The sequence below is a fragment of the Oncorhynchus clarkii genome, unplaced genomic scaffold (genome assembly GCF_045791955.1).
Source record: "Oncorhynchus clarkii lewisi isolate Uvic-CL-2024 unplaced genomic scaffold, UVic_Ocla_1.0 unplaced_contig_13094_pilon_pilon, whole genome shotgun sequence".
NCBI classification, from domain to species: Eukaryota; Metazoa; Chordata; class Actinopteri; order Salmoniformes; family Salmonidae; genus Oncorhynchus; species Oncorhynchus clarkii.
The window spans coordinates 1-26,433 of record NW_027259560.1 but is presented as its reverse complement, the minus strand read 5'-3'; the positions used below and the strand labels follow the sequence as shown (position 1 = coordinate 26,433).

The following is a 26,433-nucleotide window of genomic DNA, read 5'->3' as shown; positions in this document are numbered from 1 at the left end:
GCTGTAATTACTCTTAGAGACTTACCCAGAAAGACTCACAGCTGTAATCGCTCTTAAAGACTTACCCAGAAAAACTCACAGCTGTAATTGCTCTTAGAGACTTACCCAGAAAGACTCACAGCTGTAATCGCTCTTAGAGACTTACCCAGAAAGACTCACAGCTGTAATCACTCTTAGAGACTTACCCAGAAAGACTCACAGCTGTAATTGCTCTTAGAGACTTACCCAGAAAGACTCACAGCTGTAATCACTCTTAGAGGCTTACCCAGAAAGACTCACAGCTGTAATCGCTCTTAGAGACTTACCCAGAAAGACTCACAGCTGTAATTGCTCTTAGAGACTTACCCAGAAAGACTCACAGCTGTAATTGCTCCTGAAGGTGATTCTAACATCTAGTGACTCAGGGGGTTGAATACTTATCTATTCAAGATATTACTCTTTTATTTTTCATATTTTTAGTTACAAATGTTACAATTTTTCTTCCACTTTGACATGAGTATTTTATGTAGATCATTGACAAAATAATTACTATTTAATCCAATACAACAAAATGTGGAAAAAGTCAAGGGGTGTGAATACTTTCTGAAGGCAATATAGATTTATTCTATGCTCTGGGGGACTCAAGGAAAACTACATTTCACCCCAGGTACACCATGTACAGTGGGGCAAAAAAGTATTTAGTCAGCCACCAATTGTGCAAGTTCTCCCACTTAAAAAGACGAGAGAGGCCTGTAATTTTCATCATAGGTACACTTCAAATATGACAGACAAAATGAGAAAAAAAATCCAGAAAATCACATTATAGGATTTTTAATGAATTTATTTGCAAATTATGGTGGAAAATAAGTATTTGGTCAATAACAAAAGTTTATCTCAATACTTTGTTATATACCCTTTGTTGGCAATGACAGAGATCAAACGTTTTCTGTAAGTCTTCACAAGGTTTTCACACACTGTTACTGGTATTTTGGCCCATTCCTCCATGCAGATCTCCTCTAGAGCAGTGATGTTTTGGGGCTGTTGCTGGGCAACACGGACTTTCAACTCCCTCCAAAGATTTTCTATGGGGTTGAGATCTGGAGACTGGCTAGACCACTCCAGGACCTTGAAATGCTTCTTATGAAGCCACTCCTTTGTGTGTTTGGGATCATTGTCATGCTGAAAGACCCAGCCACGTTTCATCTTCAATGCCCTTGCTGATGGTAGGCTTTGTTACTTTGGTCCCAGCTCTCTGCAGGTCATTCACTAGGTCCCCCCGTGTGGTTCTGGGATTTTTGCTCACCGTTCTTGTGATTATTTTGACCCCACGGGGTGAGATCTTGCGTGGAGCCCCAGATCGAGGGAGATTATCAGTGGTTTTGTATGTCTTCCATTTCCTAATAATTGCTCCCACAGTTGATTTCCTCAAACCAAGCTGCTTACCTATTGCAGATTCAGTCTTCCCAGCCTGGTTCAGGTCTACAATTTTGTTTCTGGTGTCCTTTTACAGCTCTTTGGTCTTGGCCATAGTGGAGTTTGGAGTGTGACTGTTTGAGGTTGTGGACAGGTGTCTTTTATTCTGATAACAAGTTCAAACAAGTGCCATTAATACAGGTAACGAGTGGAGGACAGAGGAGCCTCTTAAAGAAGAAGTTACAGGTCTGTGAGAGCCAGAAATCTTGCTTGTTTGGAGGTGACCAAATACTTTTTCTCCGCCATAATTTGCAAATAAATTCATAAAAAACCCTACAATGTGATTTTCTGGATTTTTTTCCCTCATTTTGTCTGTCATAGTTGAAGTGTACCGATGATGAAAATTACAGGCCTCTATCATCTTTTTAAGTGGGAGAACTTGCACAATTGGTGGTTGACTAAATACTTTTTTGCCCCACTGTATAACAACATATATAACGACAGTCCATCATTACTTTAAGACATGAAGGTCAGTCAAGAACTTTGAAAGTTTCTTCAAGTGCAGCTGCAAAAAAACATCTAGCGCTATGATGAAACTGTCTCTCATGAGGACCGCCGCAGAGAATAAGTTCATTAGAGTTACCAGCCTCAGAAATTGCAGCCCAAGTAAATGCTTCACCGTGCTAAAGTAACAGACACATCTCAAAATCAACTGTTCAGAGGAGACTGTGTGAATCAGGCCTTCATGGTTGAAATATTGCACACAAAAAAACACTACTAAAGGACACCATGCTGGTTAAGTGTGTCTTGAATTCTAAATAAATCCCTGACAGTGTCACCAACAAAGCATCCCCACACCATCACACCACCACCTCCATGCTTCACGGTGGGAAACACACATGTGGAGATCATCCGTTCACCTACTCTGCATCTCACAAAGACACGGCGGTTGGAACCAAACATCTCAAATTTGGGCTCATCAGACCAAAATACATATTTCCTCTGGTCTACTGTCCATTGCTCGTGTTTCTTGTCCCAAGCAGGCCTCTTCTTCTTCCTGGCCACCACAGCGTTCTGCAGCGATACGCCATCCCATCTAGTTTGCACTTAGTGTATTTTCCACAGGACAATGACCCAAAACACCCCTCCAAGCTGTGTAAGCGCTATTTGACCAAGGAGAGTGATGGAGCGCTGTATCAGATGACCTGGCCTCCACAATCACCCAACCTCAACACAATTGAGATGGTTTGGGATGAGTTGAACTGTAGAGTGAAGGAAAAGCAGCCAACAACTGCTCAGCATATGTGGGAACTCCTTCAAGACTGTTGGAAAAGCATTCCAGTTGAAGCTGGTTGAGAGAATGCCAAGAGTGTGCAAAGCTGTCGTGGAGGCAACGGGTGGCAACTTAAAAAAATCTAAAATCTAAAATATATTATGATGTGTTTAACACTTTTTTGGTTACTACATGATTCCATATGTGTTATTTCATAGTTTTGATGTCTTCACTATTATTCTACAAAGCAGAAAATAGCTAAAAATAAAGAAAAACCCTGGAATAAGTAGGTGTGTCCAAACTTTTGACTCGTACTGTGTATATATGATTACATTACCTTTCTATACAAGTACTTCCATGAGCACCTTTCTTTGAATATGCATTGGTGATGTGCTGTGTGTGTATTTGCTAGGTATGAATGGTAATGTACATATTAATGGTAATGTACGTATTAATGGTAATGTATGTATTAATGGTAGTGTATGTATTAATGGTAATGTATGTATTTGCTATGTCTGAATGGTAATGTACATATTAATGGTAATGTATGTAATGTATGTATGGCAATGCACGTATTAATGGTAATGTATGTATTAATGGTAATGTATGTATTCATGGTAATGTTTGTATTTGCTATGCTATGTATTTATTGGTAATGTACGTATTAATGGTAATGTATATATTAATGGTAAAGTATGTATTATTGGTAATGTATGTATTAATGGCAATGTATGTATTAATGGTCATGTATGTATGAATGGTAATGTATGTATGTATGAATGGTCATTTATGTATGAATGGTAATGTATGTATCAATGGTAATGTATGCATTATTGGTAATGTATGTATGAATGGTAATGTATGTATTAATGGTAATGTATGTATTATTGGTAATGTATGTATTAATGGTAATGTATGTATTAATGGTAATGTATCTATTATTGGTAATTTCTGTACTATTGGTAATGTATTAATTAATGGTAATGTATGTATTATTGGTCATGTATGTATTAATGGTAATGCATGTATTAATGGTAATGTATGTATTAATGTATGTATTAATGGTAATGTATGTATTATTGGTTATGTATTAATGGTAATGTATGTATTATTGGTAATGTATGTATTAATGGTAATGTATTAATGGTAATGTATGTATTAATGGTAATGTATTAATGGTAATGTATGTATTAATGGTAATGTATGTATTAATGTATGTATTAATGGTAATGTAATTATTATTAGTAATTTCTGTACTATTGGTAATGTATTAATTAATGGTAATGTATGTATTATTGGTCATGTATGTATTAATGGTAATGTATGTATTAATGGTAATGTATTGATGGTAATGTATGTATCGGCTGGTAAAAACAAATCCTTCAGGGGATTAATAAAGTACTATCTTATCGTATCTTACAGGTCCACAGACAAATTATATTAATACCACTTTCATCTATAGATACACGGACAACAAGTTCAACCCCAAGTTCATCACCACAGTGGGAATAGACTTCAGGGAAAAGAGAGTGGTGAGTAACGCTACACACACACACACACACACACACACACACACACACACACACACACACACACACACACACACACACACACACACACACACACACACAAAAGAGTGGTGTGTATCCTCCTTTCCTTCCTTCCTTCCTTCCTTCCTTCCTTCCTTCCTTCCTTCCTCTGTCAACAAAAGTAAAGAGAGTGGTGAGTATCCTCATGTAGTTTAGCTCAATCAGTAAGGCTGGTCTGAATAGTTCAGTCAGTAAGACTGGTCTGAATAGTTCAGTCAGTAAGGCTGGTCTGAATAGTTCAGTCAGTAAGGCTGGTCTGAATAGTTCAGTCAGTAAGACTGGTCTGAATAGTTCAGTCAGTAAGGCTGGTCTGAATAGTTCAGTCAGTAAGGCTGGTCTGAATAGTTCAGTCAGCAAGGCTGGTCTGAATAGTTCAGTCAGTAAGACTGGTCTGAATAGTTCAGTCAGTAAGGCTGGTCTGAATAGTTCAGTCAGTAAGGCTGGTCTGAATAGTTCAGTCAGTAAGGCTGGTCTGAATAGTTCAGTCAGTAAGGCTGGTCTGAATAGCTCAATCAGTAAGGCTGGTCTTGTTACAATCTCCACCCGGCACAGCCAGAAGAGGACTGGCCACCCCATATAGCCTGGTTCCTCTCTAGGTTTCTTCCTAGGTTTTGGCCTTTCTAGGGAGTTTTTCCTAGCCACCGTGCTTCTACACCTGCATTGCTTGCTGTTTGGGGTTTTAGGCTGGGTTTCTGTACAGCACTTTGAGATATCAGCTGATGTACGAAGGGCTATATAAATACATTTGATTTGATTTGAATAGTTCAGTCAGTAAGGCTGGTCTGAATAGTTCAGTCAGTAAGGCTGGTCTGAATAGTTCAGTCAGTAAGGCTGGTCTGAATAGTTCAGTCAGTAAGGCTGGTCTGAATAGTTCAGTCAGTAAGGCTGGTCTGAATAGTTCAGTCAGTAAGGCTGGTCTGAATAGTTCAGTCCGTAAGGCTGGTCTGAATAGTTCAGTCAGTAAGGCTGGTCTGAATAGTTCAGTCAGTAAGGCTGGTCTGAATGCTCACTTTAATTTCATACAGTAAGCATAATAGAATTCACGTAGTTTCCTACAGTTGCTCATTTTGATCAGCCTCATTCCACTATCCACTGTGTATTTTAGAAATCATGGTCGCTGAGCTGACAACATCAGCTACTGGGAACAGGCTTTAGGGTACAGGCTTCAGGCTAGAGGCACCAGGCTTCAGGCTAGAGGCACCAGGCTTCAGGCTAGAGGCACCAGGCTTCAGGCTAGAGGCACCAGGCTTCGGGCTAGAGGCACCAGGCTAGAGGCACCAGGCTTCAGGCTATAGGCACCAGGCTTCAGGCTAGAGGCACCAGGCTTCGGGCTAGAGGCACCAGGCTAGAGGCACCAGGCTTCAGGCTATAGGCACCAGGCTTCAGGCTAGAGGCACCAGGCTTAAGGCCACAGAATACAGGCTTCAGGCTAGAGGCACCAGGCTTCAGGCTAGAGGCACCAGGCTTCAGGCCACAGGCTACAGGCTTCAGGCTAGATGCACCAGGCTTCAGGCCACAGGCTGCAGGCTAGAGGCTACAGGCTACAGACTACAGGCTAGAGGCAACAAGCTGCAGGCTACAGGCTACAGACTACAGGCTACAGACTACAGGCTACAGACTACAGGCTACAGACTACAGACTACAGGCTAGAGGCTACAGGCTACAGACTACAGGCTACAGACTAGAGGCTACAGGCTACATGCCACAGACTACAGGCTAGAGGCTCTAGACTACAGGCTACAGACTACAGGCTGCAGACTACAGACTACAGACTGAAGGCTACAGACTACAGGCAACAGGTTAGAGGCTACAGACTAGAGGCTACCGACTACAGGCTACAGACTACAGGCTGCAGACTACAGACTACAGGCTACAGACTGCAGGCTACAAGTTAGAGGCTACAGGCTACATACTAGAGGCTACAGACTACAGGCTACAGACTACAGGCTACAGACTATAGACTAGAGGCTACAGACTACAGGCTACAGACTACAGACTACAGGCTACAGACTACAGACTAGAGACTACAGGCTACAGGTTAGAGGCTACAGGCTACAGACTAGAGGCTACAGACTACAGGCTACAGGTTAGAGGCTACAGGCTACAGACTAGAGGTTACAGACTACAGGCTACAGACTACAGGCTACAGACTACAGGCTACAGACTACAGGCTACAGACTAGAGGCTACAGACTAGAGTCTTACAGGCTACAGGTTAGAGGCTACAGGCTACAGACTAGAGGCTACAGACTAGAGTCTTACAGGCTACAGGTTAGAGGCTACAGGCTACAGACTAGAGGCTACAGACTAGAGTCTACAGGCTACAGGTTAGAGGCTACAGGCTACAGACTAGAGGCTACAGACTAGAGTCTACAGACTACAGACTACAGACTAGAATTAATGGTCGCTGAGCTGACAACATCAGCTACTGGGAATAGGCTTCAGGGTACAGGCTTCACTATCAGGAATATTTAAACCCACAGGACCTATCTGGTTAAACAATATGTTGTCTTGTGTCATAAACCTCATTTTGCAGGAAGCTCACAGAGATATTCCACTCTATTCTCTGTTATAGGCTATGGGTAGTCATTACATAGACTATGGGTAGTCATTATGTAGACAATGGGTAGTTATTATGTAGACAATGGGTAGCCATTATATAGACTAAGGGTAGTCATTACATAGACTATGGGTAGCCATTATATAGACTCTGGGTATGGGAAGTCATTATATAGACTATGGGTAGTCATTATATAGACTATGGGTAGCCATTATATAGACTATGGGTAGTCATTATATAGACTATGGGTAGTCATTATATAGACTATGGGTAGTCATTATATAGACTATGGGTAGTCATTATATAGACTATGGGTAGCCATTATATAGACTATGGGTAGTCATTATATAGACTATGGGTAGCCATTATATAGACTATGGGTAGCCATTATATAGACTATGGGTAGCCATTATATAGACTATGGGTAGCCATTATATAGACTATGGGTAGCCATTATATAGACTATGGGTAGTCATTACATAGACTATGGGTAGTCATTACGGTACTCTTCATTAAGTTACGGTACTCTTCATTATGTTACGGTACTCTTCATTAAGTTACGGTACTCTTCATTACATTACGGTACTCTTCATTACGGTACTCTTCATTAAGTTACGGTACTCTTCATTACGTTACGGTACTCTTCATTAAGTTACGGTACTCTTCATTACATTACGGTACTCTTCATTACGTTACGGTACTCTTCATTAAGTTACGGTACTCTTCATTACATTACGGTACTCTTCATTACATTACGGTACTCTTCATTACATTACGGTACTCTTCATTAAGTTACGGTACTCTTCATTACGTTACGGTACTCTTCATTACATTACGGTACTCTTCATTACGTTACGGTACTCTTCATTACATTACGGTACTCTTCATTACATTACGGTACTCTTCATTACGTTACGGTACTCTTCATTACATTACGGTACTCTTCATTACATTACGGTACTCTTCATTAAGTTACGGTACTCTTCATTACATTACGGTACTCTTCATTACATTGCATAACATTTTTTCCTATCTCACAACTCTCATTTTTGGACGAGACTGACTTTATGACCAGAATTATCCTATGTACACTTTATAGTCAATTTCGACAGTATAATAAATGTTTCTGACATATCTATGCCTTTTTCAAAACGAGAGGTTGCTGTTTTAGGGCAGGGAGGGTGGAGCGTGGAGAATCGGTTTGCAGCCAGTCGCTTTCTCTAAGATTCATCCGTGTTAAACTGAGTTACTGGGCTGTTTAGAGATGGCCAGAGGAGAGGAAGGGTAGCTGTATAGTTGAATTAATGGGAGAAGATAACGATAATTTAAAAAACAAAACATTTATTATTTCAGTGAAATACGGAACCGCTCCATATTTTATCTAAAGGCTGGTCTAAATATTCCTGTTACACTGTACAACCTTCAATGTTATGTCATAATTATATAAATTTCAGGCAAATGAATTATGGTCTTTGTTAGGAAGAAATGGTCTTCACACAGTTCGCAACGAGCCAGGCGGCCCAAACTGTTGCATATACCCTGACTCTGCTTGCACAGAACGCAAGAGACGTGACACAATTTCCCTAGTTAATATTGCCTGCTAACATGCATTTCATTTAACTAAATATGCAGGTTTAAAAAAATATACTTCTGTGTATTGATTTTAAGAAAGGCATTGATGTTTATGGTTTGGTACATTTGTGCATTGATTGTGTTTTTTTTCCGCAAATGTGTTTTTGTTAAATCACCCCCCGTTTGGCGAAGTTGAAGTAGGCTGAGATTTGATGATAAATGAACAGGCACCGCATTGATTATATGCAACGCAGGACAAGCTAGTTAACCTAGTAATATCATCAACCATGTGTAGTTAACTAGTGATTATGTGAAGATTGATTGTTTTTTCAAGGTAAGTTTAATGCTAGCTAGCAACTTATCCTTGGCTCATTGCAGCCACGAGGTCCCTTTTTAGTGCTGCACTCGCGTAACACGTGGTCAAGCCTGCCACGAGGTCTCCTCGTGGATTGCAATGTAATCGGCCATAATGTAATGTAATATAATCGGCCATAATGTAATGTAATGTAATGTAATGTAATCGGCCATAATGTAATGTAATCGGCCATAATGTAATGTAATCGGCCATAATGTAATGTAATCGGCCATAATATAATGTAATCGGCCATAATGTAATGTAATGTAATGGGCCATAATGTAATGTAATGTAATCGGCCATAATGTAATGTAATGTAATGGGCCATAATGTAATGTAATGTAATCGGCCATAATGTAATGTAATCGGCCATAATATAATGTAATCGGCCATAATGTAATGTAATGTAATGGGCCATAATGTAATGTAATGTAATCGGCCATAATGTAATGTAATGTAATCGGCCATAATGTAATGTAATGTAATCGGCCATAATGTAATGTAATCGGCCATAATGTAATGTAATGTAATCGGCCATAATGTAATGTAATGTAATCGGCCATAATGTAATGCAATGTAATCGGCCATAATGTAATGTAATCGGCCATAATGTAATGTAATCGGCCATAATGTAATGTAATCGGCCATAATGTAATGTAATGTAATCGGCCATAATGTAATGTAATCGGCCATAATGTAATGTAATGTAATCGGCCATAATGTAATGCAATGTAATCGGCCATAATGTAATGTAATATAATCGGCCATAATCGGCCATAATGTAATGTAATGTAATCGGCCATAATGTAATGTAATGTAATCGGCCATAATGTAATGTAATCGGCCATAATGTAATGTAATGTAATCGGCCATAATGTAATGTAATCGGCCATAATGTAATGTAATGTAATCGGCCATAATGTAATGTAATGTAATCGGCCATAATGTAATGTAATATAATCGGCCATAATGTAATGTAATGTAATCGGCCATAATGTAATGTAATGTAATCGGCCATAATGTAATGTAATGTAATCGGCCATAATGTAATGTAATGTAATCGGCCATAATGTAATGTAATCGGCCGTAATGTAATGTAATGTAATCGGCCATAATGTAATGTAATGTAATCGGCCATAATGTAATGTAATCGGCCATAATGTAATGTAATGTAATCGGCCATAATGTAATGTAATCGGCCATAATGTAATGTAATGTAATCGGCCATAATGTAATGTAATCGGCCATAATGTAATGTAATGTAATCGGCCATAATGTAATGTAATATAATCGGCCATAATGTAATGTAATGTAATCGGCCATAATGTAATGTAATGTAATCGGCCATAATGTAATGTAATGTAATCGGCCATAATGTAATGTAATGTAATCGGCCATAATGTAATGTAATCGGCCGTAATGTAATGTAATGTAATCGGCCATAATGTAATGTAATGTAATCGGCCATAATGTAATGTAATCGGCCATAATGTAATGTAATGTAATCGGCCATAATGTAATGTAATCGGCCATAATGTAATGTAATGTAATCGGCCATAATGTAATGTAATCGGCCATAATGTAATGTAATGTAATCGGCCATAATGTAATGTAATGTAATCGGCCATAATGTAATGTAACCGGCCATAATGTAATGTAACCGGCCATAATGTAATGTAATGTAATCGGCCATAATGTAATGTAATGTAATCGGCCATAATGTAATGTAATCGGCCATAATGTAATGTAACCGGCCATAATGTAATGTAATGTAATCGGCCATAATGTAATGTAATGTAACCGGCCATAATGTAATGTAATGTAATCGGCCATAATGTAATGTAATGTAACCGGCCATAATGTAATGTAATCGGCCATAATGTAATGTAATGTAATCGGCCATAATGTAATGTAATGTAATCGGCCATAATGTAATGTAATGTAATCGGCCATAATGTAATGTAATCGGCCATAATGTAATGTAATCGGCCATAATGTAATGTAATGTAATCGGCCATAATGTAATGTAATGTAATGTAATCGGCCATAATGTAATGTAATCGGCCATAATGTAATGTAATGTAATGTAATCGGCCATAATGTAATGTAATCGGCCATAATGTAATGTAATCGGCCATAATGTAATGTAATGTAATGTAATGGGCCATAATGTAATGTAATCGGCCATAATGTAATGTAATCGGCCATAATGTAATGTAATGTAATGGGCCATAATGTAATGTAATCGGCCATAATGTAATGTAATGTAATGTAATCGGCCATAATGTAATGTAATGTAATGTAATGGGCCATAATGTAATGTAATATGCGGATTACCTGCCACGCCCTGACCTTAGTATTCTTTGTTTTTCTTTATTATTTTGGTTAGGTTAGGGTGTGACGAGGGTGGTATGTGTGTTTTTGTCTCATCTAGTGTTTTTGTTTGTCTAGGTGTGTCTAGTCTAGACATATTGTAGGTCTATGGTGGCCTGGATTGGATCCCAATCAGAGGCAGCTGTTTATCGTTGTCTCTGATTGGGGATCCTACTTAGGTTGCCATTTTCCAGTTTGGTTTTGTGGGTTATTGTCTATGTGATGTTGCATGTTTCCACTCAGTGTTGATAGCGGTCACGTTCGTCTTGTTTGTTTGTTTGTTTGTTTGTTTGTTTGTTTGTTTGTTTGTTTAGTGTACTCTGTGTTAATTCGTCTTACATTAAAAGTATGTATTCTGCGCTTTTGGTCTCCTCACTACGACGATCGTGACATTACCGATGGTTATGAAAACTAGTGATCGTCTCTAATTAATCGGCCATGCCGATGACAGTAGTACAGCTAGACGAAGAGGAAGAAAATGATAATATCTTTGTAATGTCCATGAATGCGAAATACTCGAACTTGGTCCTGGGGAACACCAAGGTGTGCACTTTATTTTCTTCTGCCTTAACACTGCACAGCCGATTCTAACGAATTGCAAAAATCGCTGAAGTTGGAGACTTTTATCTCCCTCACCAACTTCAAACATCAGCTATCTGAGCAGCTAACCGATCGCTGTACATAGTCTATCGGTAAATAGCCCACCCATTTTTACCTACCACATCCCCATACTGTTTTTATTTATTTACTTCTCTGCTCTTTTGCACACCAGTATCTCTACCTGTACATGACCATCTGATCATTTATCACTCCAGTGTTAATCTGCTAAATTGTAATTATTCGCCTACCTCCTCATGACTTTTGCACACAATGCATATAGACTCTTTTTTTTTTCTACTGTGTTATTGACTTGTTAATTGTTTACTCCATGTGTAACTCTGTGTTGTCTGTTCACACTGCTATGCTTTATCTTGGCCAGGTCGCAGTTGTAAATGAGAACTTGTTCTCAACTAGCCTACCTGGTTAAATAAAGGTGTTCTCAACTAGCCTACCTGGTTAAATAAAGGTGTTCTCAACTAGCCTACCTGGTTAAATAAAGGTGTTCTCAACTAGCCTACCTGGTTAAATAAAGGTGTTCTCAACTAGCCTACCTGGTTAAATAAAGGTGTTCTCAACTAGCCTACCTGGTTAAATAAAGGTGTTCTCAACTAGCCTACCTGGTTAAATAAAGGTGTTCTCAACTAGCCTACCTGGTTAAATAAAGGTGAAAAAAAATAAAAATAAAACATAATCAACTAATCATCAAGCTATGATAATTTCAATCAGCTGTGTAATGTTAGGGGGGGGTAAAAACAAAAGAAGTGCACTATTTTGGGGTCCCGAGGACCTAGTTTGGGAAACGCTGGGCTAGTTGTCACTAAAGCATGTTATCTCTAGTGCTCATAGGGCCAAAAGTAGGCTAATGGAAAGAAAATTAATTTTAGTCAATATTTAGTCTTACGATTTTCCTTCCCTCACCACTGCACAGTTCCTATCCTCCCATGTTCCTATCCTCCCATGTTCCTATTCTCCCATGTCCCTATCCTCCCATGTTCCTATCCTCCCATGTCCCTATCCTCCCATGTTCCTATCCTCCCATTTACCTATTCTCCCATTTACCTATTCTCCCATGTTCTTATTCTCCCATGTTCTTATTCTCCCATGTTCCTATTCTCCCATGTTCTTATTCTCCCATGTTCTTATTCTCCCATGTTCCTATTCTCCCATGTTCCTATTCTCCCATGTTCCTATTCTCCCATGTTCCTATTCTACCATGTTCCTATTCTCCCATCATGTTCCTAGTCTCCCATGTTCCTATCAACCCATGTTCCTATTCTCCCATGTTCCTATTCTGCCATGTTACTATCCTCCCATGTTCCTATTCTCCCATGTTTATATTCTCCCATGCTCCTATTCTCCCATGTTCCTATCCTCCCATGTTCCTATTCTCCCATGTTCCTATTCTGCCATGTTCCTATTCTCCCATGTTCTTATTCTCCCATGTTCCTATTCTCCCATGTTCCTATTCTCCCATGTTCCTATTCTCCCATCATGTTCCTAGTCTCCCATGTTCCTATCAACCCATGTTCCTATTCTCCCATGTTCCTATTCTGCCATGTTACTATCCTCCCATGTTCCTATTCTCCCATGTTTATATTCTCCCATGCTCCTATTCTCCCATGTTCCTATCCTCCCATGTTCCTATTCTCCCATGTTCCTATCCTCCCATGTTCCTATTCTCCCATGCACCTATTCTCCTATTTTCCCATGTCCCTATAACGCTGCTACTCATTCACTTACTATGAGCATGTCTGTTGTATCTGTTCATGTTTGTTGCATCTGTTCATGTCTGTTGCATCTGTTCATGTATGTTGTATCTGTTTATGTCTGTTTGTATCTGTTCATGTCTGTTTGTATCTGTTCATGTCTGTTTGTATCTGTTCATGTCTGTTGCATCTGTTCATGTATGTTGTATCTGTTTATGTCTGTTTGTATCTGTTCATGTCTGTTTGTATCTGTTCATGTCTGTTTGTATCTGTTCATGTCTGTTGTATCTGTTCATGTCTGTTGTATCTGTTCATGTCTGTTGTATCTGTTCATGTCTGTTGTATCTGTTCATGTCTGTTTGTATGTGTTCATGTCTGTTTGTATCTGTTCATGTCTATTGTATGTGTTCATGTCTGTTGTATGTGTTCATGTCTGTTGTATGTGTTCATGTCTGTTGTATGTGTTCATGTCTATTGTATGTGTTCATGTCTGTTGTATGTGTTCATGTCTGTTGTATGTGTTCATGTCTGTTGTATCTGTTCATGTCTGTTTGTATCTGTTCATGTCTGTTGTATGTGTTCATGTCTGTTGTATGTGTTCATGTCTGTTGTATGTGTTCATGTCTGTTGTATCTGTTCATGTCGGTTTGTATCTGTTCATGTCTGTTGTATCGGTTCATGTCTGTTGTATGTGTTCATGTCTGTTGTATGTGTTCATGTCTGTTGTATGTGTTCATGTCTGTTGTATGTGTTCATGTCTGTTGTATGTGTTCATGTCTGTTTTATCTGTTCATGTCTGTTTTATCTGTTCATGTCTGTTTGTATCTGTTCATGTCTGTTGTATCTGTTCATGTCTGTTGTATCTGTTCATGTCTGTTGTATCTGTTCATGTCTGTTGTATGTGTTCATGTCTGTTGTATCTGTTCATGTCTGTTTGTATCTGTTCATGTCTGTTGTATCTGTTCATGTCTGTTGTATGTGTTCATGTCTGTTGTATGTGTTCATGTCTATTGTATGTGTTGATGTCTGTTGTATGTGTTCATGTCTGTTGTATGTGTTCATGTCTATTGTATGTGTTGATGTCTGTTGTATGTGTTCATGTCTGTTTTATCTGTTCATGTCTGTTTTATCTGTTCATGTCTGTTTGTATCTGTTCATGTCTGTTGTATCTGTTCATGTCTGTTGTATCTGTTCATGTCTGTTGTATCTGTTCATGTCTGTTGTATGTGTTCATGTCTGTTGTATCTGTTCATGTCTGTTTGTATCTGTTCATGTCTGTTGTATCTGTTCATGTCTGTTGTATCTGTTCATGTCTGTTTGTATCTGTTCATGTCTGTTGTATGTGTTCATGTCTGTTGTATCTGTTCATGTCTGTTTGTATCTGTTCATGTCTGTTGTATCTGTTCATGTCTGTTGTATCTGTTCATGTCTGTTGTATCTGTTCATGTCTGTTGTATCTGTTCATGTCTGTTGTATCTGTTCATGTCTGTTGTATGTGTTCATGTCTGTTGTATGTGTTCATGTCTGTTGTACGTGTTCATGTCTGTTGTATGTGTTCATGTCTGTTGTATGTGTTCATGTCTGTTGTATGTGTTCATGTCTGTTGTATCTGTTCATGTCTGTTGTATGTGTTCATGTCTGTTGTATGTGTTCATGTCTGTTGTATGTGTTCATGTCTGTTGTATGTGTTCATGTCTGTTGTATGTGTTCATGTCTGTTGTACGTGTTCATGTCTGTTGTATGTGTTCATGTCTGTTGTATGTGTTCATGTCTGTTGTATGTGTTCATGTCTGTTGTATCTGTTCATGTCTGTTGTATGTGTTCATGTCTGTTGTATGTGTTCATGTCTGTTGTATCTGTTCATGTCTGTTGTATGTGTTCATGTCTGTTGTATCTGTTCATGTCTGTTGTATGTGTTCATGTCTGTTGTATCTGTTCATGTCTGTTGTATGTGTTCATGTCTGTTGTATCTGTTCATGTCTGTTGTATGTGTTCATGTCTGTTGTATCTGTTCATGTCTGTTGTATCTGTTCATGTCTGTTGTATCTGTTCATGTCTGTTGTATCTGTTCATGTCTGTTGTATCTGTTCATGTCTGTTGTATCTGTTCATGTCTGTTGTATCTGTTCATGTCTGTTGTATCTGTTCATGTCTGTTGTATCTGTTCATGTCTGTTGTATGTGTTCATGTCTGTTGTATCTGTTCATGTCTGTTGTATGTGTTCATGTCTGTTGTATGTGTTCATGTCTGTTGTATCTGTTCATGTCTGTTGCATGTGTTCATGTCTGTTGTATCTGTTCATGTTTGTTTTTGTTACAGTATTTTCTTTGGATTCTGAAGCCAAATCATTTCCTCCCCCGGATGATACTGTTTTCGTAAAGTCTCTGTTGTTCCTTTGCTGATAACAGTACCAGTGAGATGTCTAAACACAGTTTGTTTCCTTTCTGTTTACAAAGCTAGGCGCCTGAGTAGCTTAGCGCTGTAAATTGAGTGACTTAGCTAACGTAGATCTGTCGATTTAGTGACTTAGCTAACGTAGATCTGTCGATTTAGTGACTTAGCTAACGTAGATCTGTAGATTTAGCGGTTTAGCTAACGTAGATCTTTAGATTTAGCGGTTTAGCTAACGTAGATCTGTAGATTTGTGTGTCGGTGTGTGTTCCTCACCCTGTGTGTGTCGGTGTGTTCCTCACCCTGTGTGTGTCGGTGTGTTCCTCACCCTGTGTGTGTCGGTGTGTTCCTCACCCTGTGTGTGTTGGTTTGTTTCTCACCCTGTGTGTGTCGGTGTGTTTCTCACCCTGTGTATGTCGGTGTGTGTGTTCCTCACCCTGTCTGTGTCAGGGTGTGTGTTCCTCACCCTGTGTGTGTCGGTGTGTTTCTCACCCTGTGTGTGTCGGTGTGTTTCTCACCCTGTGTGTGTCGGGTGTGTTCCTCACCCTGTGTGTGTCGGGTGTGTTCCTCACCCTGTGTGTGTTGGTTTGTTTCTCACCCTGTGTGTGTCGGTGTGTTTCTCACCCTGTGTGTGTCGGGTGTGTTCCTCACCCTGTATGTGCCCATGTGTGTTTCAGGTGTACACAGCGTCGGGCCCCAATGGAACCACAGGGAAGACCTTTAAAGTTCACCTCCAGCTCTGGGATACAGCTGGACAGGAGAGGTACTGGAACTGCATCCTAATGCATTTACATGTAGCTCATAAAATGTTACAAATGTGCCTATAATGCATTATAAAGATAGGGTGGTCGTAGGAATACCCTATCTATCTTACCTAGCTTCGCTTAACATGAAAGCATTGATGAAACCACTGCTGCCATTCAGTTGTGTAGCTTGATGTTTTGTTCAACTACTGTATATCTCAAGGTATCACAACGGTATCAATCCCCACTTACCTTGTGAGAATGACCCTTGTAGTTCTGCAAGGCCTTAACAAGCCTTAACAAGCCTTAACAATGAGGCGTCTTCACAGCATCTTAACAAGCCTTAACAAGCCTTAACAAGCCTTAACAAGCCTTAACAAGCCTTAACAATGAGGCGTCTTCACAGCATCTTAACAAGTCTTAACAAGCCTTAACAATCCTTAACAATGAGGCGTCTTCACAGCATCTTAACAAGCCTTAACAAGCCTTAACAAGCCTTAACAAGTCTTAACAAGCCTTAACAAGCCTTAACAATGAGGCGTCTTCACAGCATCTTAACAAGTCTTAACAAGTCTTAACAAGCCTTAACAAGCCTTAACAAGTCTTAACAAGCCTTAACAAGCCTTAACAATGAGGCGTCTTCACAGCATCTTAACAAGCCTTAACAAGCCTTAACAAGTCTTAACAAGCCTTAATAACAAGCCTTAACAAGCCTTAACAAGTCTTAACAAGCCTTAACAATGAGGCGTCTTCACAGCATCTTAACAAGCCTTAACAAGCCTTAACAAGCCTTAACAAGTCTTAACAAGCCTTAACAAGCCTTAACAAGCCTTAATAAGCCTTAACAAGTCTTGTTAATGAGGCGTCTACACAACTTTTGTTATTAACCCAGAGGGGTTATTTACCCAGTCAGATATAGAGGAGTTATTTACCCAGTCAGATATAGAGGAGTTATTAACCCAGTCAGAGGAGTTATTAACCCAGTCAGATGAGTTATAACTCAGTCATATATAGAGGGGTTATTTACCCAGTCAGATATAGAGGAGTTATTAACCCAGTCAGATATAGAGGAGTTATTTACCCAGTCAGATATAGAGGAGTTATTTACCCAGTCAGATATAGAGGAGTTATTAACCCAGTCAGAGGAGTTATTAACCCAGTCAGAGGAGTTATTAACCCAGTCAGAGGGGTTATTTACCCAGTCAGAGGAGTTATTTACCCAGTCAGATATAGAGGAGTTATTTACCCAGTCAGATATAGAGGGGTTATTTGCCCAGTCAGAGGAGTTATTTACCCAGTCAGATATAGAGGAGTTATTAACCCAGTCAGATATAGTTATTAACCCAGTCAGATATAGAGGAGTTATTAACCCAGTCAGATATAGAGGAGTTATTTACCCAGTCAGATATAGAGGAGTTATTTACCCAGTCAGATATAGAGGGGTTATTTACCCAGTCAGATATAGAGGAGTTATTTACCCAGTCAGAGGGGTTATTTACCCAGTCAGAGGAGTTATTTACCCAGTCAGATATAGAGGAGTTATTTACCCAGTCAGATATAGAGAAGTTATTTACCCAGTCAGATATAGATGGGTTATTTACCCAGTCAGATATAGAGGAGTTATTAACCCAGTCAGATATAGAGGGGTTATTAACCCAGTCAGATATAGAGGAGTTATTTACCCAGTCAGATATAGAGGGGTTATTAACCCAGTCAGATATAGAGGAGTTATTTACCCAGTCAGATATAGAGAAGTTGTTTACCCAGTCAGAGGAGTTATTAACCCAGTCAGAGGAGTTATTAACCCAGTCAGATATAGAGGGGTTATTAACCCAGTCAGATATAGAGGGGTTATTTACCCAGTCAGATATAGAGGGGTTATTTACCCAGTCAGATATAGAGGAGTTATTTACCCAGTCAGAGGAGTTATTTACCCAGTCAGAGGGGTTATTTAGCCAGTCAGATATAGATTAGTTATTAACCCAGTCAGAGGAGTTATTTACCCAGTCAGATATATAGGGGTTATTTACCCAGTCAGATATAGAGGAGTGATTTACCCAGTCAGAGGAGTTATTAACCCAGTCAGATATAGAGGCGTTATTTACCCAGTCAGATATAGAGGAGTTATTTACCCAGTCAGAGGGGTTATTTAACCAGTCAGAGGGGTTATTTACCCAGTCAGATATAGAGGTGTTATTTACCCAGTCAGATATAGAGGAGTTATTTACCCAGTCAGATATAGAGGAGTTATTAACCCAGTCAGAGGAGTTATTAACCCAGTCAGATGAGTTATTAACTCAGTCATATATAGAGGGGTTATTTACCCAGTCAGATATAGAGGAGTTATTAACGCAGTCAGATATAGAGGAGTTATTTACCCAGTCAGATATAGAGGAGTTATTTACCCAGTCAGATATAGAGGAGTTATTAACCCAGTCAGAGGAGTTATTAACCCAGTCAGAGGAGTTATTAACCCAGTCAGATGGGTTATTTACCCAGTCAGAGGAGTTATTTACCCAGTCAGATATAGAGGAGTTATTTACCCAGTCAGATATAGAGGGGTTATTTGCCCAGTCAGAGGAGTTACTTACCCAGTCAGATATAGAGGAGTTATTAACCCAGTCAGATATAGAGGAGTTATTAACCCAGTCAGATATAGAGGAGTTATTAACCCAGTCAGATATAGAGGAGTTATTTACCCAGTCAGATATAGAGGAGTTATTTACCCAGTCAGATATAGAGGGGTTATTTACCCAGTCAGATATAGAGGAGTTATTTACCCAGTCAGAGGGGTTATTTACCCAGTCAGAGGAGTTATTTACCCAGTCAGATATAGAGGAGTTATTTACCCAGTCAGATATAGAGAAGTTATTTACCCAGTCAGATATAGAGGGGTTATTTACCCAGTCAGATATAGAGGAGTTATTAACCCAGTCAGATATAGAGGGGTTATTAACCCAGTCAGATATAGAGGAGTTATTTACCCAGTCAGATATATAGGGGTTATTAACCCAGTCAGATATAGAGGAGTTATTTACCCAGTCAGATATAGAGAAGTTGTTTACCCAGTCAGAGGAGTTATTAACCCAGTCAGAGGAGTTATTAACCCAGTCAGATATAGAGGGGTTATTAACCCAGTCAGATATAGAGGGGTTATTTACCCAGTCAGATATAGAGGGGTTATTTACCCAGTCAGAGGGGTTATTTAGCCAGTCAGATATAGAGGGGTTATTTACCCAGTCAGATATAGAGGAGTTATTTACCCAGTCAGAGGAGTTATTTACCCAGTTAGAGGGGTTATTTAGCCAGTCAGATATAGATTAGTTATTAACCCAGTCAGAGGAGTTATTTACCCAGTCAGATATATAGGGGTTATTTACCCAGTCAGATACAGAGGAGTGATTTACCCAGTCAGAGGAGTTATTAACCCAGTCAGATATAGAGGCGTTATTTACCCAGTCAGATATAGAGGAGTTATTTACCCAGTCAGAGGGGTTATTTAACCAGTCAGAGGGGTTATTTACCCAGTCAGATATAGATTAGTTATTAACCCAGTCAGAGGAGTTATTTACCCAGTCAGATATAGAGGTGTTATTTACCCAGTCAGATATAGAGGAGTTATTTACCCAGTCAGATAAAGAGGAGTTATTACCCTGTCAGAGGAGTTATTTACCCAGTCAGATATAGAGGAGTTATTTACCCAGTCAGATATAGAGGAGTTATTTACCCAGTCAGATATAGAGGAGTTATTAACCCAGTCAGATATAGAGGAGTTATTTACCCAGTCAGATATAGAGGAGTTATTAACCCAGTCAGAAATAGAGGGGTTATTAACCCAGTCAGATATAGAGGAGTTATTTACCCAGTCAGATATAGAGGGGTTATTAACCCAGTCAGATATAGAGGAGTTATTTACCCAGTCAGATATAGAGAAGTTGTTTACCCAGTCAGAGGAGTTATTAACCCAGTCAGAGGAGTTATTAACCCAGTCAGATATAGAGGGGTTATTAACCCAGTCAGATATAGAGGGGTTATTTACCCAGTCAGATATAGAGGGGTTATTTACCCAGTCAGAGGGGTTATTTAGCCAGTCAGATATAGAGGAGTCATTTACCCAGTCAGAGGAGTTATTAACCCAGTTAGATATAGAGGGGTTATTAACCCAGTTAGATATAGAGGGGTTATTTACCCAGTCAGATATAGAGGAGTTATTAACCCAGTCAGATATAGAGGAGTTATTTACCCAGTCAGATATAGAGTAGTTATTTACCCAGTCAGAGGGGTTATTTAACCAGTCAGAGGGGTTATTTACCCAGTCAGATATAGATTAGTTATTAACCCAGTCAGAGGAGTTATTTACCCAGTCAGATATAGAGGGGTTATTTACCCAGTCAGATATAGAGGAGTTATTTACCCAGTCAGATATAGAGGAGTTATTACCCAGTCAGAGGAGTTATTTACCCAGTCAGATATAGAGGAGTTATTAACCCAGTCAGATATAGAGGAGTTATTAACCCAGTCAGATATAGAGGAGGTATTTACCCAGTCAGATATAGAGGAGTTATTAACCCCGTCAGGTATAGAGGAGTTATTTACCCAGTCAAATATAGAGGAGTTATTACCCAGTCAGAGGAGTTATTTACCCAGTCAGATATAGAGGAGTTATTTACCCAGTCAGATATAGAGGAGTTATTAACCCAGTCAGAAGGGTTATTAACCCAGTCAGATATAGAGGGGTTATTTACCCAGTCAGATATAGAGGAGTTATTTACCCAGTCAGATATAGAGGAGTCATTAACCCAGTCAGAGGGGTTATTAACCCAGTCAGATATAGAGGGGTTATTTACCCAGTCAGATATAGAGGAGTTATTTACCCAGTCAGATATAGAGGAGTTATTAACCCAGTCAGATATAGAGGAGTTATTTACCCAGTCAGATATAGAGGAGTTATTAACCCCATCAGGTATAGAGGAGTTATTTACCCAGTCAAATATAGAGGAGTTATTTACCCAGTCAGAGGGGTTATTTAACCAGTCAGAGGGGTTATTTACCCAGTCAGATATAGATTAGTTATTAACCCAGTCAGAGGAGTTATTTACCCAGTCAGATATAGAGGGGTTATTTACCCAGTCAGATATAGAGGAGTTATTTACCCAGTCAGATATAGAGGAGTTATTACCCAGTCAGAGTAGTTATTTACCCAGTCAGATATAGAGGAGTTATTTACCCAGTCAGATATAGAGGAGTTATTTACCCAGTCAGATATAGAGGAGTTATTAACCCAGTCAGATATAGAGGAGTTATTTACCCAGTCAGATATAGAGGAGTTATTAACCCCGTCAGGTATAGAGGAGTTATTTACCCAGTCAAATATAGAGGAGTTATTACCCAGTCAGAGGAGTTATTTACCCAGTCAGATATAGAGGAGTTATTTACCCAGTCAGATATAGAGGAGTTATTAACCCAGTCAGAGGGGTTATTAACCCAGTCAGATATAGAGGGGTTATTTACCCAGTCAGATATAGAGGAGTTATTTACCCAGTCAGATATAGAGGAGTCATTAACCCAGTCAGAGGGGTTATTAACCCAGTCAGATATAGAGGGGTTGTTTACCCAGTCAGATATAGAGGAGTTATTTACCCAGTCAGATATAGAGGAGTTATTAACCCAGTCAGAGGGGTTATTAACCCAGTCAGATATAGAGGAGTTATTAACCCAGTCAGAGGAGTTATTTACCCAGTCAGATATAGAGGGGTTATTAATAACCCAGTCAGAGGAGTTATTCACCCAGTCAGATATAGAGGAGTTATTAACCCAGTCAGAGGAGTTATATACCCAGTCAGATATAGAGGGGTTATTAACCCAGTCAGATATAGAGGAGTTATTTACCCAGTCAGATATAGAGGAGTTATTAACCCAGTCAGAGGGGTTATTAACCCAGTCAGATATAGAGGAGTTATTAACCCAGTCAGATATAGAGTAGTTATTTACCTAGTCAGAGGGGTTATTAACCCAGTCAGATATAGAGGAGTTATCAACCCAAATCAGATATAGAGGGGTTATTAACCCAGTCAGAGGAGTTATTAACCCAGTCAGATATAGAGGGGTTATTAACCCAGTCAGATATAGAGGGGTTATTTACCCAGTCAGATATAGAGGGGTTATTTACCCAGTCAGATATAGAGGGGTTATTTACCCAGTCAGATATAGAGGAGTTATTAACCCAGTCAGATATAGAGTAGTTATTTACCTAGTCAGAGGGGTTATTAACCCAGTCAGATATAGAGGAGTTATTAACCCAGTCAGATATAGAGGGGTTATTAACCCGGTCAGATATAGAGGGTTTATTTACCCAGTCAGATATAGAGGGGTTATTTACCCAGTCAGATATAGAGGGGTTATTTACCCAGTCAGATATAGAGGAGTTATTAACCCAGTCAGATATAGAGTAGTTATTTACCTAGTCAGAGGGGTTATTAACCCAGTCAGATATAAAGGGGTTATTTACCTAGTCAGAGGGGTTATTAACCCAGTCAGATATAGAGGAGTTATTAACCCAGTCAGATATAGAGAGGTTATTAACCCGGTCAGATATAGAGGGGTTATATACCCAGTCAGATATAGAGGAGTTATTAACCCAGTCAGATATAGAGGGGTTATTAACCCAGTCAGAGGAGTTATTAACCCAGTCAGATATATAGGGGTTATTAACCCAGTCAGATATAGAGGAGTAATTAACCCAGTCAGATATAGAGGAGTTATATACCCAGTCAGATATAGAGGAGTTATTAACCCAGTCAGAGGGGTTATTAACCCAGTCAGATATATAGGCGTTATTAACCCAGTCAGATAATGTAGAGACAAAAGGGATTTAGTCAAATTGTATGCAGTCCCTTTTCCTTTCTTTCTGTTCCACCAAATGTTTGCATATAGACTCCTGGTAGTGTTACAAGGGCCACGTTTGATTGCAAAATGTTCTCAAACGTTGCAACCAGAAATGCCATGAATAGAGATGACGTTATTCCTTATCTGAACGTTCCAAAAACATTGCGTCCTGCTGAACACGCCCCAGGTTGTTAGTTATAGCTGGCTAATGAGGTAACATGACTGAACAAAGTTGTAGCCTAAACAAATGGTTAACCGTCTGGTTTGTAAGTAGTCTAGTTTTAGAAGAAACCGCGATATGCTTGATGAATGTAAAATGCAGCCCGCCAATGCACGATAGAAAGAAAGAAAAACGTAGCGCTGGTCTTCTGGGTCATATCTTGTGAACGGTAATATTTCAAGCCGTTTTCTCGGAGGAAAAGAGTGAGACTTGGCTACACTGGTTACAGAACCTGGCTATGAAATACAGTGAGGAAAGTGGGAGGGTTTGAACAAGACTACAAATTCTAAGACGGCCTATTTTTCTATACTCAAGAGAGAGAAAAACACGTAGCTAGACTGTTGATTTAATATTAAACTCAATGCTTCTATTGTTTTTAATTTATGATAGCAGCTTGTGTTTCTTAACCAGGCAAAGGGTAGGAAACTAGAAAGGCTGGTGGTGACTGGTTCGCTACGGGGAAGCAAGAGAGTCGCCTGCGCGATGTGTATAATCGGAGCCTGAGCGGAGCCTATCTGCCTGTCTAACCACACTCATCGCTTGCTCCCCAGCAGCTCACCAGCTGATGTCGACTGTGTGTGCAGGGTGAGGCGTCCACTGCTGAACAGAACAGCGCTGCGCATCAGTACTGCTAATATTAATTGTGCTTATCACGGAAAATATCACCAAAAAAACTATTGTCCAGTCCACTTCTAGTCAGAGATAATTTTGTCTCGTCTCGTTTTAGTCAACTGAAATGAAAAATATTTTTCGATTAGTTCTAGTTTTATTTAGTCAGTTAAACTATTGGCAATTTCCACTGAAAATTAGGTCTTTTACGTATATTTTTGTCACTATTTTTGTTGACAAAATTAACACTCAATCTCCTTGAACCTCCTATCAGACAACTGATGTTTCTGGGCTCTGGTCTAAAGTAGTGCACTATGTAGGGAATAGGGTTCCATAGGGCTCTGGTCTAAAGTAGTGCACTATGTAGGGAATAGGGTTCCATAGGGCTCTGGTCTAAAGTAGTGCACTATGTAGGGAATAGGGTTCCATAGGGCTCTGGTCTAAAGTAGTGCACTATGTAGGGAATAGGGTTCCATAGGGCTCTGGTCTAAAGTAGTGCACTATGTAGGGAATAGGGTTCCATAGGGCTCTGGTCTAAAGTAGTGCACTATGTAGGGAATAGGGTTCCATAGGGCTCTGGTCTAAAGTAGTGCACTATATATAGGGAATAGGGTTCCATAGGGCTCTGGTCTAAAGTAGTGCACTATGTAGGGAATAGGGTTCCATAGGGCTCTGGTCTAAAGTAGTGCACTATGTAGGGAATAGGTTTCCATAGGGCTCTGGTCTAAAGTAGTGCACTATGTAGGGAATAGGGTTCCATAGGGCTCTGGTCTAAAGTAGTGCACTATATAGGGAAAAGTGTGTCATTTGGAATGCATACAAGTTGTGTTCTGCTATCAGAGACAATAAACACACTGGGAGGCAGCGGTTGATTCAAGGCTGCCAGTCCATTTATCAAGCTTTGACTCATAGTTTGATGACTCATCAGTATGTATTATGTAATGTTTATGTTACACACAAACACACACACACACACGCACACACACACACACACACACACACACACACATCAACTCATTTCATTTCTGACCGGGCCTTCTCTCTGCCAGAATGAGATTTGCAATTCTCTAAATTGAAAGATCATAACGAATTTGTGCCTTGAATCACATTGCAGAGCTGGATGCCCCACTGGCAATCTTGGTAATGTATTAGATGCTAAATTAATGAACTGTCACCATTGAAAAAGAGATATATTCAGTATACGTGACACGTGTGGGAATCGAAACCACAACTCTGATGTCGCCATCACTCAATCAAATAAATCAAATTGATTTATAAAGCCCTTCTTACATCAGCTGCACAGAAACCCATTGAACTGTCGCCATCTCCATTCTCAAACCTTCCCTAAGCCAGTGCTCGGCCGAGTGGTGTCCCATGTTTCCCCAGCCCTGACTAACAAACCTGGTTAAAATAGTGGTATTTTAAACTGGAGACCTGGGTCACAACTGTGTCGCCATCCCGGGTTCTAAATTGGAATGCCGTTGGTACCTGGGTCACAACTGTGTCGCCATCCCGGGTTCTAAATTGGAATGCCGTTGGTACCTGGGTCACAACTGTGTCGCCATCCCGGGTTCTAAATTGGAATGCCGTTGGTACCTGGGTCACAACTGTGTCGCCATCCCGGGTTCTAAATTGGAATGCCGTTGGTACCTGGGTCACAACTGTGTCGCCATCCCGGGTTCTAAATTGGAACGCCGCTGGTAAATATCTGTTGTTGTCTCTCACCCCCTCCCAGGTTCAGGAGTCTGACCACAGCCTTCTTCAGAGATGCCATGGGCTTCCTGCTCATGTTCGACCTCACCAGCCAGCAGAGCTTTCTCAACGTCCGCAACTGGATGAGTATGTTGTGGTCTAGGTGCACGCACGCACGCACACACGCACACACGCACGCACGCACGCACACACAGGCTTGAGATAATATATGCGCCATTTAGCAGACACGTTTATCCAAGGCAATTTATGGGTGGATACATTTTTCTTATGGGTGGCCCCAGCGGAAATCAAACCCATGACCATTGGCCCCAGCGGAAATCAAACCCATGACCATTGGCCCCAGAGGAAATCAAACCCATGACCATTGGCCCCAGCGGAAATCAAACCCATGACCATTGGCCCCAGCGGAAATCAAACCCATGACCATTGGCCCCAGCGGAAATCAAACCCATGA

The 26,433-nt window shown here is 40.0% G+C and overlaps 1 protein-coding gene across 1 annotated transcript; it reads left to right on the top strand.

The window, feature by feature from the left end:
• Window positions 1-4,087: 4,087 nt before the first annotated feature.
• Window positions 4,088-26,121, top strand: LOC139400304 (ras-related protein Rab-27B-like; the record flags this gene model as incomplete). Its single annotated transcript, XM_071145274.1, has 3 exons — window positions 4,088-4,197; window positions 16,487-16,572; window positions 26,002-26,121. Coding segments are annotated over 3 exons (316 nt in total), but the record flags the coding sequence as incomplete, so codon positions are not given.
• Window positions 26,122-26,433: the final 312 nt, after the last annotated feature.